Source organism: Podarcis vaucheri (assembly GCF_965113315.1).
Source record: "Podarcis vaucheri genome assembly, chromosome: 13".
NCBI lineage: Eukaryota > Metazoa > Chordata > Lepidosauria > Squamata > Lacertidae > Podarcis > Podarcis vaucheri.
In genome coordinates this window covers 58,346,350-58,362,926 of record NC_138751.1, presented here as the reverse complement: position 1 = coordinate 58,362,926, position 16,577 = coordinate 58,346,350, and the positions used below count along the sequence as shown (strand labels likewise).

The window sequence follows — 16,577 nt, the reverse complement described above, 5'->3', positions numbered from 1 at the left end:
TCAACGAAGTCACGGAAATTTTGGAACCTGACCTGCTTGGTGGGAAGGGCTCCACCTCTGTGGCAGAGCACATCCTAGTCAGGCAATGGGCCTCCAGGTTCAATCTCCATCTCCAGAGAAGCTTCGGGAGCCCCAGGTTTCTTGAGCTCAGTCTGCCCTGCAGGGCTTCGCTTGCACGCTCTCTCTCTCCCTTTCTTGCTCGCCTCCCCTGCTTCTCTCTCTCTGTGTGTGTGTTTTCGGATGTTTCTTCAGAATAAAAGGGGGAAAACACCCAGTGTTTGTTGTGTGTGCCTTTCTTTGGGGGAAGAAGCAGCCCACAGGTTTCTTACTAACCCAGCCTACGCTGTCAGCCTCAGGTTAGCTCTGCCAGTCTTCAGCTCTCCCCTCCCCTGACGCAAACAGGAGGGAAATACGCTCTTGAGATGCTTGTTGGCTTGCAAGTTGCTTCAGAGTAAAAGAAAAAAGCCCCACCCTGCTTTGCGTTTGAGCCTCTTCTGGGTGCCCCCCCACCTCCTTATGCTGCCCATTTTCTCCTAGATGGCTACGCCAAGAGTGGACACTTACAAATGCCCTCGGATGGGGTGGAAGGCGCATTAGGCATCCTTCCCAATGTTGAAGGAGCTTGCAAAAAAGTTTATGGCTATTCCAAGAACAAGTGTGCAATCTGAAAGTGTGTTCAGCTCGGCTGGCAATGTTCTTCAAATACAAAGGGCATCCCTTGCAAAAAATATAAATTGTGTTTAATAGTTTTTGTTCTGTAAAATTTTATCCATGCTTTCCGGTTTGGCCTGGTTTATAAAAGAAATGCAAATTTTCTTGGCAATAAAAATATAAATTTTGTTTATATTTTGTTCTGTTAAAATTTATCCATTCCATTCTTTCTATTTTGGCCTTGTTTAGAAAAGAAAATTAACAAACAATCAAATAACTGGTGTGCGATGTATACATTCAACTAAGACTCGATAGTGAATTATATTTGAATATCTAAAAGTGTGACATTGAATTTGCTTTTTTCTTGTTTAGTAATGTAATTAAATGTTTAGGGAACCTTTGGTATCTAGCTTCTAATTACTTCCACAGCTTTAATTTTAGAGAAAATGTGCTATTATCGGTACAGTAGTACTATAACATAACAGTTGCAACAATACGTTAAGTAAAATTTTATCAGTTTTAGAGTTAGAGCCATAAGTAATAGCAGTTGCCAGGACCATGTTCACCTCTACATAGCTCCAGCCTTATTTCAGATATTGTGATCTACTGAAATATCACAATATTTAACTGGTTGCATATCGTAATGTTGAAAACCAGGTATCACCAGGCCCTAGTAACTGGAGAAGGAAGGGTTTTATATATTTAAATGCCATGGCTTTTGTCAGGGAAGAGTTAGAGTTAGAAGTTTCTAGTTTCCCAGAGGGAGAATGTTTTCCCCAAGGCCAGGAGGAGAGCAGTGAATCTAACAGGAACAACAGGGAGGGATCAGCTGCAGCGGCGTAGCGTGGGTTGTCAGCACCCGGGGCAAGGCAAGTAATTTGCGCCCCCTAACCCCTAACCTGCCGCCGCTGCCATCTTCTTCTTGCTGCTGCCTGGTCTGGTCTGGTGTGGTTCTCTCCCGCGCTCAGCGCTGTGCTGGACGGCCGCTGCACTGTCCCTCCCCCAGATAGTCCCTCGCTCTCTCTCCGCACCGCACGCCTGGCACCCACCCCCTCCACAGTGGGCGGAGACCCAGCGGCTTGGATCAGATTTGCACAGCCAGCACTGCAGTGAGAGAGAGTGAGTGAGCCAGGTAGGGGCAGAGAGCTGCGAGTGCGAGCGCCCCCCCCCCCGATGTTGCGCCCGGTGCGGCTGGGCCCCCCTGCACCCCCCACGCTACGCCACTGACCAGCTGTTCCCAGGAAAGGCAAGGGTTCAGTTCTAGCTCAGATTGGGAGGAGGGGAGATACAAGCCAGCTCTAGCCAGGAGGGTAGGAAAAAGAGCGGGAAAGCGAAGGGAAGGGCACCTTCACCATTTTGAGAGTGGCTGATCATGAGGAAGCAGAGCTCAGAAGGTAGCTGAAGTAAGTGACTCTGAGGAATACAGTGGTGCCCCGCAAGACGAAATTAATTTGTTCCGCAATTTTTGTCGTCTAGCGAATTTTTCGTCTTGCGAAGCACGAAATCCCATAGGAATGCATTGAAAATCAATTAATGCGTTCCTATGGTCAAAAAAAGTCCAAACAAAGCCAAATTTGGTACAACAACAGTTTATTAACTGCTCTTTAAAGTCACACATACTGTAAAGAGCAGTTCAAAAATTTAAGGGAAAATAAATTAACTTTATAAACAAAACATGTCTTTGTTTTTAGTCAAAGAAAAAAAGTCGCGAGACGTTTTCGTCTTGCGAAGCAAGCCCATAGGGGAAATTCGTCTTGCGAGGCAAATCACGAACGGAAAAAACTTTCATCTAGCGAGTTTTTTGTATTGCAAGGCATTCGTCTTGCGGGGCACCACTGTAGTAGTTAAAGAGAAGAACCGTTTATAAGCTTGTTTTGTTAATACATAACAAAAAGTTATAAAACAAGAAGCGTTTGTGTTGTGATCTGAAGAGGACAACGACCAGTCCTGACAGTCCTTACTCCCAAAATCCTAAGAATGATTGCAAGGCTGAGAGTGATCGCGCGCAAGAGAGAGAACTACAGTTCACAGGGCTCTCTAGGGAAATGGAAGCAACCGTCCTAGTCTGTGATGTAAATATTCCCTCAATTCTCTATCCTGCACCATGGGCGTTAAAGAAAGGAGGTGAAGGAAAATTGTGAGCCATCTCATTTTTGTGGCACCTCCTGGGGTACCAGAGTAATGCTCAGAAGACCATGAGCATGCATAGGAATGTCCCAAGGAAGATATCCCAGAACCTATTGTAAGTCATGGGCTTGCTCCTAGATGTAACCAGGTATACTGACAGCAACTGCCATAAATTTATTTTTTAAGACTCCAACGCTGGCTGGGGCTGGTGAGAGTTGGAGTCCAACAGCAGCTACTCAAGGTTCCCCACACCTGCTCTAGAAGATAAGCCTGTTAGCCCTACAAGTGAGTAAAGCTGAAAAGCAGCTGGAGTTAACAATGGACAGCTAAAACCATCTGCTTATGAACCCTTCCCCAAAACAGCTGGACACACACTTTCTGATGCCAATAGTGATTATAATGATAATGATGATTAATAATTTTATTTATTTATTTATCGTCCATCTGGCTGGGTTTCTCCAGCCACTCTAGGTGGCTCCCACTAGAATATTAAAAACATGATAAAACATCAGTCATTTAAAAACTTCCCTAAACAGGGCTGTCTTCAGATGTCTTCTAAAAGTCAGGTAGTTGTTTATTTCCTCGACATCTGATGGGAAGACGTTCCACAGGGTGGGTGCCACTACTGAGAAGGCCCTCTGCCTGGTTCCCTCTAACCTCACTTCTCACAGTGAGGGAACCGCCAGAAGGCCCTCAGAGCTGGACCTCAGTGTCCGGGAAGAATGATGGAGGTGGAGGCACTCCTTCAGGTATACTGGGCTGAGGCCATTTAGGGCTTTAAAGGTCAGCACCAGGACTTTGAATGGTGCTTAAAAACGTAATGGGAGCTGTCAGGGGTTCAGGGACGGAGGCACAGCGGAGACAGGAGATGGAGAGCGAATGGGAGGAATCTGGGGACAGCGGGGAGGAGAATGACAGTGATCAGAGGGATTCCATGAGTCTCTCCAGCGAATCAGAGGATTCCCAGAAGGGGATGCCGGTGGTCAGGACAAGGAGGTTCCCGGGGGGGACGCACCAGGAACAAGGGGCCAGCGGAGATTCCCAGAGCGGCGGTTGGAGATCAGGACCAGCTTCCCCACCAGAGCATAGCGGGGGGGGGGGAAGGTTCCTGTGTGTCAGGGGCAGCATCCCCTCCAGCAGGGAGGGGGGATGAGTCAGGGCTGACCGCGCCTCCATCAGAGAAAGGGGGAATGGAGGGGAGGTCAGAACCGGCCATCCTCCCGGAAGGGATAGAAAGCAGTGACGGGAGTAGTGTAACGGTCAGAAGAAAGGTTGGGGGCTGGGCGCGCGCGCCAAGTTCAAATGTGCAGGCGCGCGGGACAGCAGAGCCTCTGGATTGGGAGCCAGGTCCTAAAGCACGCCGGAGGGAGGGGGAACAATCCGGGGAATCATCAGTGTCGGAAGAGTCTAGGAAGGGCGAAACCCCAGGGGGCAGGAGGACCCAGCGGAAAAGGGAACGAAGGAGGAGGTGGAGCAAGGCAAGGATCTTAAACTGGTGTCGGGGCGGAACCGACTCAGAGGGAGCTTCAACGGTCTAGGGTTACAGACGTATGGCTGCGCGCCACTACTGTGAAACAGCAAATGGACTTCAATAAAGACTTTTGTTTATAAAGAGAAACTGGCGTTGGTCCTTTGTGAGCTGGGACCTGAGGCAGCGGTGACAGGAGCCAATGTAGGTATTTCAGGACCAGTGTTATTCTGAATTAGTTGTAGTTTCTGGGTCACCTTCAAAGGTAGCCCCAGGTAGAGCGCATTGCAGTAGTCCAAGCGGGAGATAACTTCTGACAAGAGCCTCACAAGATCATTTTTAATAGCAAAGCCTATCTGTGCTGGTCCCGGGGGGGCGGGTGTTACCATGCGGCGAGGTCTGAGTCCGGTCCTGTGTCGAGGGTCTGGAGGCTGTCCGTCAAGGTCAAGGTGGGGTCCAAGGCAAGAAGCTGGGCGTGGTCAGGAACTCCAGAAGAGTTCTGGTGGCGGGGACTCCTGTGCAGGCTGGGATTCCTCAGGTTCAGCCTCTGAATCAGATTCCCAGGCCATCACACTACCACATCTAAGGGACATGGGTGGCGCTGTGGTCTAAAACCACAGAGCCTAGGGCTGGCCAATCAGAAGGTCGGCGGTTTGAATCCCCGCGATGGGTTGAGCTCCCGTTGCTTGGTCCCCGCTCCTGCCAACCTAGCTGTTCGAAAGCACAAAGTGCAAGTAGATAAATAGGCACTGCTCCGGCGGGAAGGTAAACGGCATTTCCATGCGCTGCTCTGGTTTCGCCAGAAGCAACTTAGTCATTCTGGCCACATGACCCAGAAGCTATTTGCCGGCTCCCTCAGCCAGTAAAGCAAGATGAGCACCCCAGAGTCGTCCGCAATTGGACTTAGAATCATAGAATCATAGAATCATAGAGTTGGAAGAGACCACAAGGGCCATCGAGTCCAACCCCCTGCCAAGCAGGAAACACCATCAGAGCACTCCTGACATATGGTTGTCAAGCCTCTGCTTAAAGACCTCCAAAGTAGGAGACTCCACCACACTCCTTGGCAGCAAATTCCACTGTCGAACAGCTCTTACTGTCAGGAAGTTCTTCCTAATGTTTAGGTGGAATCTTCTTTCTTGTAGTTTGGATCCATTGCTCCGTGTCCGCTTCTCCGGAGCAGCAGAAAACAACCTTTCTCCCTCCTCTATGTGACATCCTTTTATATATTTGAACATGGCTATCATATCACCCCTTAACCTCCTCTTCTCCAGGCTAAACATGCCCAGCTCCCTTAGCCGTTCCTCATAAGGCATCGTTTCCAGGCCTTTGACCATTTTGGTTGCCCTCCTCTGGACACGTTCCAGTTTGTCAGTGTCCTTCTTGAATTGTGGTGCCCAGAACTGGACACAGTACTCCAGGTGTGGTCTGACCAGAGCAGAATACAGTGGCACTATTACTTCCCTTGATCTAGATGCTATACTCCTATTGATGCAGCCCAGAATTGCATTGGCTTTTTTAGCTGCCACGTCACACTGTTGGCTCATGTCAAGTTTGTGGTCAACCAAGACTCCTAGATCCTTTTCACATGTACTGCTCTCAAGCCAGGTGTCACCCATCTTGTATTTGTGCCTCTCATTTTTTTTGCCCAAGTGCAATACTTTACATTTCTCCCTGTTAAAATTCATCTTGTTTATTTTTGCCCAGTTCTCTAATCTGTCAAGGTCGTTTTGAAGTGTGATCCTGTCCTCTGGGGTGTTAGCCACCCCTCCCAGTTTGGTGTCATCTGCAAATTTGATCAGGATGCCCTTGAGTCCATCATCCAAGTCGTTGATAAAGATGTTGAATAAGACCGGGCCCAAGACAGAACCCTGTGGCACCCCACTAGTCACTCTTTTCCAGGATGAAGAGGAACCATTGATGAGCACCCTTTGGGTTCGGTCAGCCAGCCAGTTACAAATCCACTGAGTGGTAGCATAGTCAAGACCGCATTTTACCAGCTTCTTTACAAGAATATCATGGGGCACCTTGTCAAATGCCTTGCTGAAATCAAGGTAGGCTACATCCACTGCGTTCCCTTCATCTACCAGGCTTGTAATTCTGTCAAAAAACGAGATCAGGTTAGTCTGACATGACTTATTTTTCAGAAATCCATGCTGACTATTGGTGATCACAGCATTCCTTTCTAGGTGCTCACAGACTGTTTGCTTAATGATCTGCTCCAGAATCTTCCCTGCTATTGATGTCAGACTGACTGGGCGGTAATTATTTGGGTCCTCTCTTTTCCCCTTTTTGAAAATAGGGACAACATTTGCCCTCCTCCAGTCTGCCGGGACTTCGCCTGTTCTCCAGGAATTCTCAAAGATGACTGCCAGTGGTTCTGAGATCACATCTGCCAGTTCTTTTAATACTCTTGGATGCAGTTCATCTGGCCCTGGAGACTTGAATACATCTAAACTAGCCAAATATTCTTGTACCATCTCCTTAGTTATTCTGGGCTGTGTTTCCTTTGCTGAATCATTTGCTCCAAATTCTTCAGGTTGGGCATTGTTTTCTTTATCGGAGAAGACTGAGACAAAGAAGGCATTGAGGAGTTCAGCCCTTTCTGTGTCCCCTGTTTGCATTTCACCATCTTCTCCTCTGAGTGACCCCACTGTTTCTTTGTTCTTCCTTTTGCTACGAACATACCCATAAAAGCCTTTTTTGTTGCTTTTAACCTCTCTAGCAAGCCTGAGTTCATTCTGTGCTTTAGCTTTTCTGACGTTGTGTCTACACGTGCTGGCTATTTGTTTGAATTCCTCTTTGGTGGTTTCCCCCCTTTTCCATTTTTTGTACACATCCTTTTTTAATCTTAATTCAGTTAAAAGTTCTTTAGATAACCACCCTGGCTTCTTTAGGCACCTTCCATGTTTCCGTCTCATTGGTATTGCCTGACGTTTTGCTTTTAGTATCTCCCTCTTAACAAACTCCCAGCCATCATGAACTCCCTTTCCTTTTAGTATTGTTGTCCATGGGATCTCACCCAGCACTTCCCTAAGTTTTATGAAGTCGGCTTTCTTAAAGTCAAGAAATTGAGTCCTAGTATGCTTGGCTACTCCTTTCCGCTGTATAGTAAACTTCAGAAGAGCATGATCACTCGCGCCTAATGATCCTTCCACTTCTACCCCACTAACCAGGTCATCAACATTGGTTAGGACCAGATCTAAAATGGCTGTTCCTCTTGTTGCTTCTCCCACTTTCTGGACAATGAAGTTGCCTGCAAGGCCAGTGAGGAATCTGTTTGACCTTATGCTCTTGGCTGAGTTTGACGTCCAACAAATATCTGGGTAATTGAAGTCCCCCATTACTACTATCTCCCTTCCTTTTGCATGCTTGGCCATCTGTTCCAGGAAGGCATCATCTATGTCCTCCGTTTGGCTTGGGGATCTATAGTAAACTCCCACAATGAGGTCTCTGTTATTCTTCTCTCCCTTAATTTTGACCCAAATGCTCTCACTTTGGCTTTGAGGATCTAAATCTTGGGTCTCTTCACAGGTATACACATCCCTGACATATAACGCCACTCCTCCTCCTTTCTTGTCTGGTCTGTTTCTCTGAAATAGATTGTATCCCCCCATTATTACATTCCAATCGTGGGACTTATCCCACCAGGTTTCAGTGATGCCTATTATGTCATATTTAGTTTGCTGTACCAAGAGCTCAAGCTCATCTTGTTTATTTCCCATGCTTTGCGCATTAGTGTACAGACATTGAAGTCCATTAATCATTCCCCCGTGTCTCTTATTTAAGGATTTTTTCCTCCCACCACTAGGTCCGCATGCTGTTTGCTCCATTTGGTCTATGACATTTGGATGATCATCTTCATTAATTGATAGACTCCTACCTTCAGGAGCACTGTCTCCCTCCCCCACATTAGTCAGTTTAAAGCCCTCCTGATGAGGTTTCTGAGATTTTTTGCAAAAACATTTCTCCCAACCGTTGTGAGATGCAGCCCATCACTTGCCAGAAGTCCATCTTCAAGAAACTGCAGTCCGTGATCTAAGAATCCAAACCGTTCCTGTTTACACCATTTGCGAAGCCAGCTGTTCACTTCCACTATTTTCCCCTCTCTCCCTGGGCCACGTCGTTCAACTGGGAGGACAGATGAGATGACAATTTGTGCATTTAGTTGCTTCAATTTCCTGCCGAGAGCCTTGTAGTCTCTTTTGATCTTCTGGAGGCTATTGCTTGCAGTGTCATTGGTTCCCACATGAACCAAGAGGAAGGGGTATTTGTCAGTGGGTTTTATGATTCCTTGCAGTCGTTCAGTTACATCTTGGATCTTAGCCCCGGGGAGACAGCACACTTCCCGAGACATCTTGTCAGGCCCACAGATCACTGCTTCTGTTCCCCTCAGTAGGGAATCCCCTATCACCACTACACGCCTCCTCTTGGGTTTGGTCGGGGTTCTTCCGTGAGCTGTCCGTTCTGAGGTCGCCTGCACATTCCCTGAGGACTGACTTTGCTGCTCGTCTTCATATACCTGATCGACTGTAATGAGGGAGAGACTTAACGGTCAGAGGTTCCTTTACCTTTTTACCCCATGTATTTGATGTTCTTGTTCAGGTACATCTTTCTAGAAAAATGTGTAGCCTCCTTTTTCTTCCTTCAGTAGTCCCTCACCTGATCTTTGAGTTTCTTGAAGCGCTGCAAGATCAATGTTAAAGCGTCACAGCTGTCTTGCAATATTGGCAAGTTCTGCGTTCGGGATGCTTATTATCTGTGTTACCCGACAAAGTCCATATATTCCCTGTTCTAAACTTCAATTTTCTTTTACGACTACTGGGTGGTCAGGGGAAAGGGGAGGCAGACTAGGTTTAGGGCACCTAGGTTTAGGGCACCACTCACCATGACAATGTGAGTGATCCAATGTGATCCAGCGAGCGAGTGCTTCCCTGTAACCTCGCTTCTCGCAGTGAGGGAACCAGCAGAAGGCCCTCAGAACTGGACCTCATTGTCTGGGCTGAACGATGGGGGTGGAGACACTCCTTCAGGTATACTGGGCCAAGGCCGTTTAGGGCTTTAAAGGTCAGCACCAACACTTTGAATTGTGCTTGGAAATGTACTGGGAGGTCTTTCAGGACCAGTGTTATATGGCCTTGGTGGCTACTCCCAGGCACCAGTCTAGCTGCCACATTCTGGATTAGTTGTAGTTTTTGGGTCACCTTGAAAGGTAGCCCCATGTAGAGTGCATTGCAGTAGTCCAAGCAGGAGATAACTAGAGCATGCACCACTCTGGCGAGACAGTCCGTGGGCAGATAGGATCTCAGCCTGCGTACCAGATGGAACTGGTAGATAGCTTCCCTGGACACAGAATTGACCTGCGCTTCCATGGACAGCTGTGAGTCGAATATGACTCCCAGGCTGCACACCTGGTCCTTCAGGGGCACAGATACCCCATTCAGGACCAAGGAGTCCCCCACAGCTGCCTGCCCCGTCCCCCCAAAACAGCACTTCTGCCTTGTCAGGAATCAACCTCAGTCCGTTAGCTGCCATCCATCTTCCAATTGCCTCCAGACACTCACACAGGACCTTCACTGCCCTCACTGGTTCCGATTTAAAAGAGAGGTAGAGCTGGGTATCATCCACACACTGATGAACACTCATCCCAAACCCCCTAATGATCACTCCCAGCGGCTTCATATAGATGTTAAAAAACATGGGGGAGAGGACAGAACCCTAAGGCACCCCACAAGTGAGAGCCTAGGGGTCTGAACACTCATCCCCCTGGACACAGCCCAGGAGGAAGGAGCGGAACCACTGTATAACAGTGCCGCCAGCTCCTCTAGATGGTCCAGAAGGATGTTATGGTTGATGGTGTCAAAGGCCATTGAGAGATCCAGCAAAACTAGGAAACAGCTCTCACTTTTGTCCCTAGCCCACCGGAGATCATCAACCAGCGCAACCAAGGCAGTTTCAGCCCCATGATGAGGCTTGAATCCCAATTAGAAGGGATCCAAATGGTCTGCATCCTCCAGGAGTACCTGGAGTTGTTCAGGAACCACCTGCTCAATCAGCTTGCCCAAGAATGGAAGATTGGAGACTGCAATCCCAACCACTTGCACTGCTAAGCCACAGTTAGAACTATGGTTCCACAAAAACAGACAAGGCATAGCTATGGCAAACATTTCCAAACTGTATGATGTTGTGGTGGTGAGAGAGACTAAGGCATGCCTTGAACAATCAAGTTACCATCCTGGACATGAGCCACCTTACTGGATGCATCCATCAGTCTATGTTCCTCAGACTGGGGAGGCCTCATGGAAGACTGACACCCCTTCCCACACCCACAAGGGAGGTGTTAGATCACAGGCCCAGGCTTCAGCTGAACCTTCCTCCTACCTGGAGCCCTCCAGAGGTCAACTCCCATCAGCCCCAAGCAGCACAGCCAATTGTCATGGCTGATGGAAGTTGTAGTCCAAAGCATCTCGAGGGCACCAGGTTGGGGAAAGCTGCTACACATAGCTGGTCCAGTGGGAAATGTCAAAAGCCCCACCCTTGCCAGGAAAGCACAGTCCTATCCCTGAGCCAAGAGGACAGATCTATTGGGAGTCTGTTGTTACGCACCGTGTGCAGAGTATGGCTTGTGAAGCTGGTTGGAGAGCAGACTTTACCTGTTGCCATCACACACAGACGGAGATGCTTGCAGAGTAAGAAAAATAACAAAGTTGCTTATCATAGGAAGTACATAACTTGGAAATAAATGTTTCTAAACTAACTAACTAGTCTAGAGACAAAGACAGTGATAATTTTTTCTCTGTGGTCCAAGAGAGAAGTGTAAGGAGGAGGATGGAGCTCTAAACAGGCTGCAACCTAAGCTGTATCAGTCCAAACTTTGAAGGATAGGGTCAAAGGTACAGGGATAGTCAGGAGGTCTCTTGCTGTTTTAAGCCCATGCAAATCCTTTTCTGCCAGCTGAGTTGCACCCCAATTTCCAACAAAAATCCCAGAATCAAAAACCAACTGGACTCTTAACTCGCAGCCCATTGTTCTGTCACATTATCAAAAATATATCTCACATCTTGCTTTGTATGTGAAGCACCATTTGCCTCCCAATTTCCCCTCAGGAAAGCACACAACTCTGCCCCAGATATCCACATTTTGGAAAACACCAATGTATAGCATGCAGTTCTGAACATCAGCGTGGGAGGAGTAAAAAAAAGCACATGGCGGCTTACCAATCTTCTGACTAAAAATCTTGTCAAAGGTTAATTCACCTCTCTCCTCCAAATACTTCTGCATCACGCTGCGGATACTGAAAGAGAAATCACAGACACACATTACTCCTTGCAACCACACACACAACAAGGAAATGAAGAAAGAGAGGTATAAAAAGGTACCTTTAAAAGCTAGATATGGTGAACAACAGGCCAAATCAACTACAAAACCCTGAAGATGTCATCCTGAAGGATTTGGGGTTTTGGTTTTCAATCAGAAATGGATAAATCAAACAGAAAATGTCTGCATGGGATTTACTTTCACATGCATGTATGTGAGTATTAGTGGTTGCTACCTTTTGGAGGCCAGTAGACATATTTGGGATTTTGAGAGAGGGCCGTGGGCACCACCCACTTTGCTTGCTCCTCTCCCAACAGATTTGTTGGTGGTTTGGAGGGGATCCCTTTTAAATAATTGTGAGGATCCCAAAGGATCTGTGCCTCAATTCTATGTTTTTGTACCACAGCAGCACTGGAAACCACCAGATCAGTGAATTCAGATCAGTTATATCAGTGGAAAAATACATGATTGGTGATTTGATGGCAGTTGGGGGGGGGGGAGACTGTAGGCAAAAATAATTTGCAAATTTCAAATTTCATTGCATATGGCCTTCTCTGGCCTCCCCCACATATCCTGCATTATTCTGACGCCATCTCTCCTCTAATTCCTGTTACCCCCCCCCCGCTCTTTCCCCATCTCTAACCTCCATGGTCGGAGGCAGTATGCCTCTGAATATCAGTTGCTGAGAATCACAATTGTGTAGAGTGCTGTGGGGCTTCCATCCTGCCTGTGGGCTTCCCACTGGGGTATCTGGTTGGCACTGTGAGAACAGGATGCTGGACTAGATGGACACCCACTGGCCTGATCCAGCAGGGCTCTTCTTCTGTAAACATGACTCTGAGAAGCCCACAAACACACACAGCATTAGCAACTGCCCCTTTCTGCTGTTGTTCCGCAGCAACTGGTTTTGAGGCACACTGTCTCCAGTACCAGAGGCAGAATATAACTGTCAGGGCTGCCTCAGGTCTCATCTCAGCTCACAAAAGACCAACGCCAAGTTCTTCTTATATACAAGGATGTTTATTGCAGTTCATTCTTGGTTCCACAACCGAGGCGTGCAGCCCCGCGTGTCTTAGGCTTAGACGTTAGAAGTCCCCTCTGAATCGGTCCCTCCCCTACACCAGTTTAATAAGCTAACGCTGCTCCACCTTTTTCTCTCTTTCCTTTTCCGCAGGGTCTTTCTGCCCGCCGGGGCTCCTCCCCTCCTGGATTCTCCTGAAGCGGAATCTCCAGACTGCTCCTCCCCCCTCCTGCGGGCTTTAGGACCTGGCCCCTCCTCCTCCGGGCTCCGTTCTTCCGCGCGCCTCCTCATTTGAACTTGGCGCGCGCGCCCAACCTCTGACCTTCCTTTTGACAGTTATGCTATTCCCTTCACTGCCCTCCTCCTCTTCCGGGAGAACGGCTTGCTCTGATCCCTCCCCTTTCTCTGTCGCCGGAGCTGCTCCCTCTGACACACTTGAACCTCTCCCCCCCTTCGCTGCGCTCTGGTGGGGAGGCTGGCCCTGATTCCCAGCTGCCGCTTTGGGGTCCCCTGCTGGCCCCCCGCTCCTGACACTTTCCCCCTGGGGTTCCCCTTGCCCTTACCACAGGCGCCCCCTTCTGGGAATCCTCTGATTCGCTGGAGAGACTCATGGAATCCCTTGCATCATTGCTATCCTCTTCCTCGCTGTCCTGGGATTCCTCTCCATCGCTCTCCATTTCCTCCCTTCCCTGTGCCTCTGTCCCTGTACCCCTGACATCCATCCCCCCCTCGAAGCCCCCCCTTCCCCCCTCCCGCTGTTCGGGTGCAGGTTCCGGAAGCTCCTCAGTTGCCGGGGTAGATCTTGGATACAGTTCGTCGACGTCAATCTCCTCTGCTTCCAGTTCATTGTATGTGTCCTCTCCCAATACGTCCATGTCCTCCCCTCCCCCTGTTTCTTCGGACGATGCTGTTTGCCAGGGCCCTCTCAGCAATCTCCTGCGCCACTCCTCCTCTGGGTGGTCGTCCCACCAGTAAGAGCGATCCGTGTCCACTCCCGAACACGATCCCCTTGGAGGACTCGATTCTGGCGTGGTCTCCTCTGCTGAGGAGAACCCCTGGAAGGTGCTGCCTGAAAGTGTGGGCGTAAAAAGCCAGTCGTCGAAAAATTCCACTGGCATGGGCCTGTGTGGGAAGAGTGCATGGAACTCGTCCTTAAGGAGGGGTTCCTCCAGAGCATAGTCCGGCACCCAACTATTGGCACTGGCCGGGGTACCCTCTCTGGCGAGGAGGTATTCTACTCCCTCCTCCCCCCATCTCGAGTCCAGAATTTCCGTGACCTCGTTGAGTGTCTCGGCCTTCGGTGACTCCCCCCCCCCCCGGGGACTCCCTGCGTGGGTCCGGTGCCGTCCCTGGCTCCTGAAACCTGTGTGGGGCTTTGTAGGGCGTAAGCACTGACCTATGAAAGACCGGGTGCATTCGGGAACCTTCTGGGAGGGTCAACCGATAAGCTACGGGGTTGATCCTGGCCTCAACTTGGTATGGCCCCAGCTGTTTGTGGCCTAGCTTCTTCTTAGCTAATGACTTAGCAGGCATAGCCTGGGCTGCTAACCATACCCAGTCCCCCACCTGTATGTCTTCTCCTGCCCTCCTGTGCCAGTCTGCCTGCACCTTGTAGGCGTGTTTAGCTAGCTCTAAGTGCCGTCGGAGCTCCTCGTGGACCTCCTGCAATTCTGCCGCCAAATGCTCAGCTCCCTGCGTCTCTCCCTGCACCGTCGTCTCCACTCCCGGAAAGGTTCTGGGATGCCGCCCATTGTTGGCGAAGAACGGCGTCACCCCCGTGGACGCGTGCTTCGTGTTGTTGTAGGCAAACTCGGCCATCGGCAAGTAGTCCACCCAAGTCGCAGGCCGTTGATTGGCGTAACATCGCAGGTACTGCTGCATGATGGCGTTGACCCTCTCCGCTTGGCCGTTGGTCTGCAGGTGTCTCGCCGAGGCTAAGTTGATCTTGACGTTCAGGATACCCAGGAGCTTCTGCCAGAAACTAGAAACGAACTGGCGACCGCGGTTGGACAGGATGGACCGCGGCAAGCCGTGCACTCTGAACACGTGGTCTATGAACAGTTTGGCGGTCTGCTTCGCTGTCACCACCTTCGCGCAAGGAATGAAATGCGCCATCTTGGTGAACAGGTCTACAACCACAAGCACCGCCGTCTTGCCTCGCGAACTGGGCAGATCAGTAACAAAGTCCAGCGCTACCCTCTCCCACGGTTGTAGTGGTGTCTCCAACGGTTCCAGCAGTCCCGCCGGCTTCTGGTGCACTGGCTTGGACCTTTGGCAAGTGTCACACCTGGCGACGTAATCCGCGACCTCCCCTTGCATCTGGGGCCACCAAAAGTCTCTGGCTACTAATTCCGCCGTCTTTTCTTTGCCGAAGTGGCCAGCGCTGGGTGCGTCGTGCAACTGCTGCAGAACCTTCACGCGGAGATCGTCTCCCGGAACGTAGAGAGCACCTTTACGGGTTAGCAGGCCGTCGCGTATCTGGAACTCGTCGGCCTTCGCTGTGCCTCTCCGCACCTCTTCCATCTTGGACTGTGCGAACGGATCCGTCTGCAGCGCGCGACGCACCGCCTCCAGGTCCACGACGGCTGAAGCACACGCCCACGCCTGCGGTGCGAAAATGTGCTTGGCTGCCACAGGTGCCGCTTCCTCGAGATACTGCGGTTTCCTGGAGAGCGCATCTGCTATGACATTGTTGTCGCCTGGGATGTACTCTATTCTGAAATCGAAATCCGCAAAAAATTCCGCCCAGCGTATGTGCCTCTGGCTCTGGAGCTTCGCCGTGCGCCAGTACTCTAGGTTCTTGTGGTCCGTGCGGAACTGCACGGTGTGCTTGGCTTCGATGAGGAAGTGCCTCCACGCCTTGAAAGCTGCGTGGATGGCCAGCAACTCCCTGTCCCAGATGGTGTAGTTCTGTTCCGACTTAGAATCATAGAATCATAGAATCATAGAGTTGGAAGAGACCACAAGGGCCATCGAGTCCAACCCCCTGCCAAGCAGGAAACACCATCAGAGCACTCCTGACATATGGTTATCAAGCCTCTGCTTAAAGACCTCCAAAGTAGGAGACTCCACCACACTCCTTGGCAGCAAATTCCACTGTCGAACAGCTCTCACTGTCAGGAAGTTCTTCCTAATGTTTAGGTGGAATCTTCTTTCTTGTAGTTTGGATCCATTGCTCCGTGTCCCCTTCTCCGGAGCAGCAGAAAACAACCTTTCTCCCTCCTCCATGTGACATCCTTTTATATATTTGAACATGGCTATCATATCACCCCTTAACCTCCTCTTCTCCAGGCTAAACATGCCCAGCTCCCTTAGCTGTTCCTCATAAGGCATCGTTTCCAGGCCTTTGACCATTTTGGTTGCCCTCCTCTGGACACGTTCCAGTTTGTCAGTGTCCTTCTTGAATTGTGGTGCCCAGAACTGGACACCACAATTCAAGAAGGACACTGACAAACTGGACTTGCTGAGCTTCCGGGAGTAGAAAGCGCAGGGTCTCCAGTTCCCCTGCGGGTCTTCCTGTAAGAGGACGGCCCCCACCGCTCTGTCAGATGCGTCAGTCTCAACCCTCATGGGCCTGCCGGGATTCACGTGAAGCAGCTGTTCTTCGGACGCGAAAAGGCTCTTAAGCTTCCTGAAGGACTGCTCCGCCTGATCTGTCCAGGCGAATTTCTTCTTCTTGGAACTGAGGGTGTCCGTGATAGCTGCCGTCTCCTTGGCGAAGCCCCTGATGAACTTGCGGTAAAAGTTGGCGAAACCGACGAACCTCTGTACCTCCTTTCGATTTCGCGGGCTCTTCCAGTCCAACACCGCGCGGACCTTGGCGCTGTCCATGGCTAGTCCCTTGTCGGACAGCCTATAGCCCAGGAAATCCACCTCCGTCACGTCGAATTGGCACTTCTCCAGCTTGGCGTAGAGCCTGTGCTCCCGTAGCCTCTGCAGGACCTCCTTGACGTCACTTTCGTGAGCCTCCTGGGATTCCAAGAAGATCAGGAT

The 16,577-nt window shown here is 50.0% G+C and overlaps 1 protein-coding gene across 5 annotated transcripts in view; it reads right to left on the bottom strand.

Annotated features, from left to right (window-relative positions):
* GRK3 (G protein-coupled receptor kinase 3) overlaps positions 1-16,577 on the bottom strand; it is a 185,423-nt gene that overhangs the window by 135,633 nt on the left and 33,213 nt on the right. For 4 of the 5 annotated variants that reach the window (XM_082196085.1, XM_082196086.1, XM_082196087.1 and 1 more), the window contains exon 2: positions 11,464-11,540. In XM_082196085.1, coding sequence (XP_082052211.1) covers positions 11,464-11,540 — 77 coding nt within the window. Of the gene's footprint in view, positions 1-8,817; positions 8,933-11,463; positions 11,541-16,577 lie in introns of all 5 variants that reach the window. The other variant, XM_082196089.1, reaches the window with a different exon arrangement.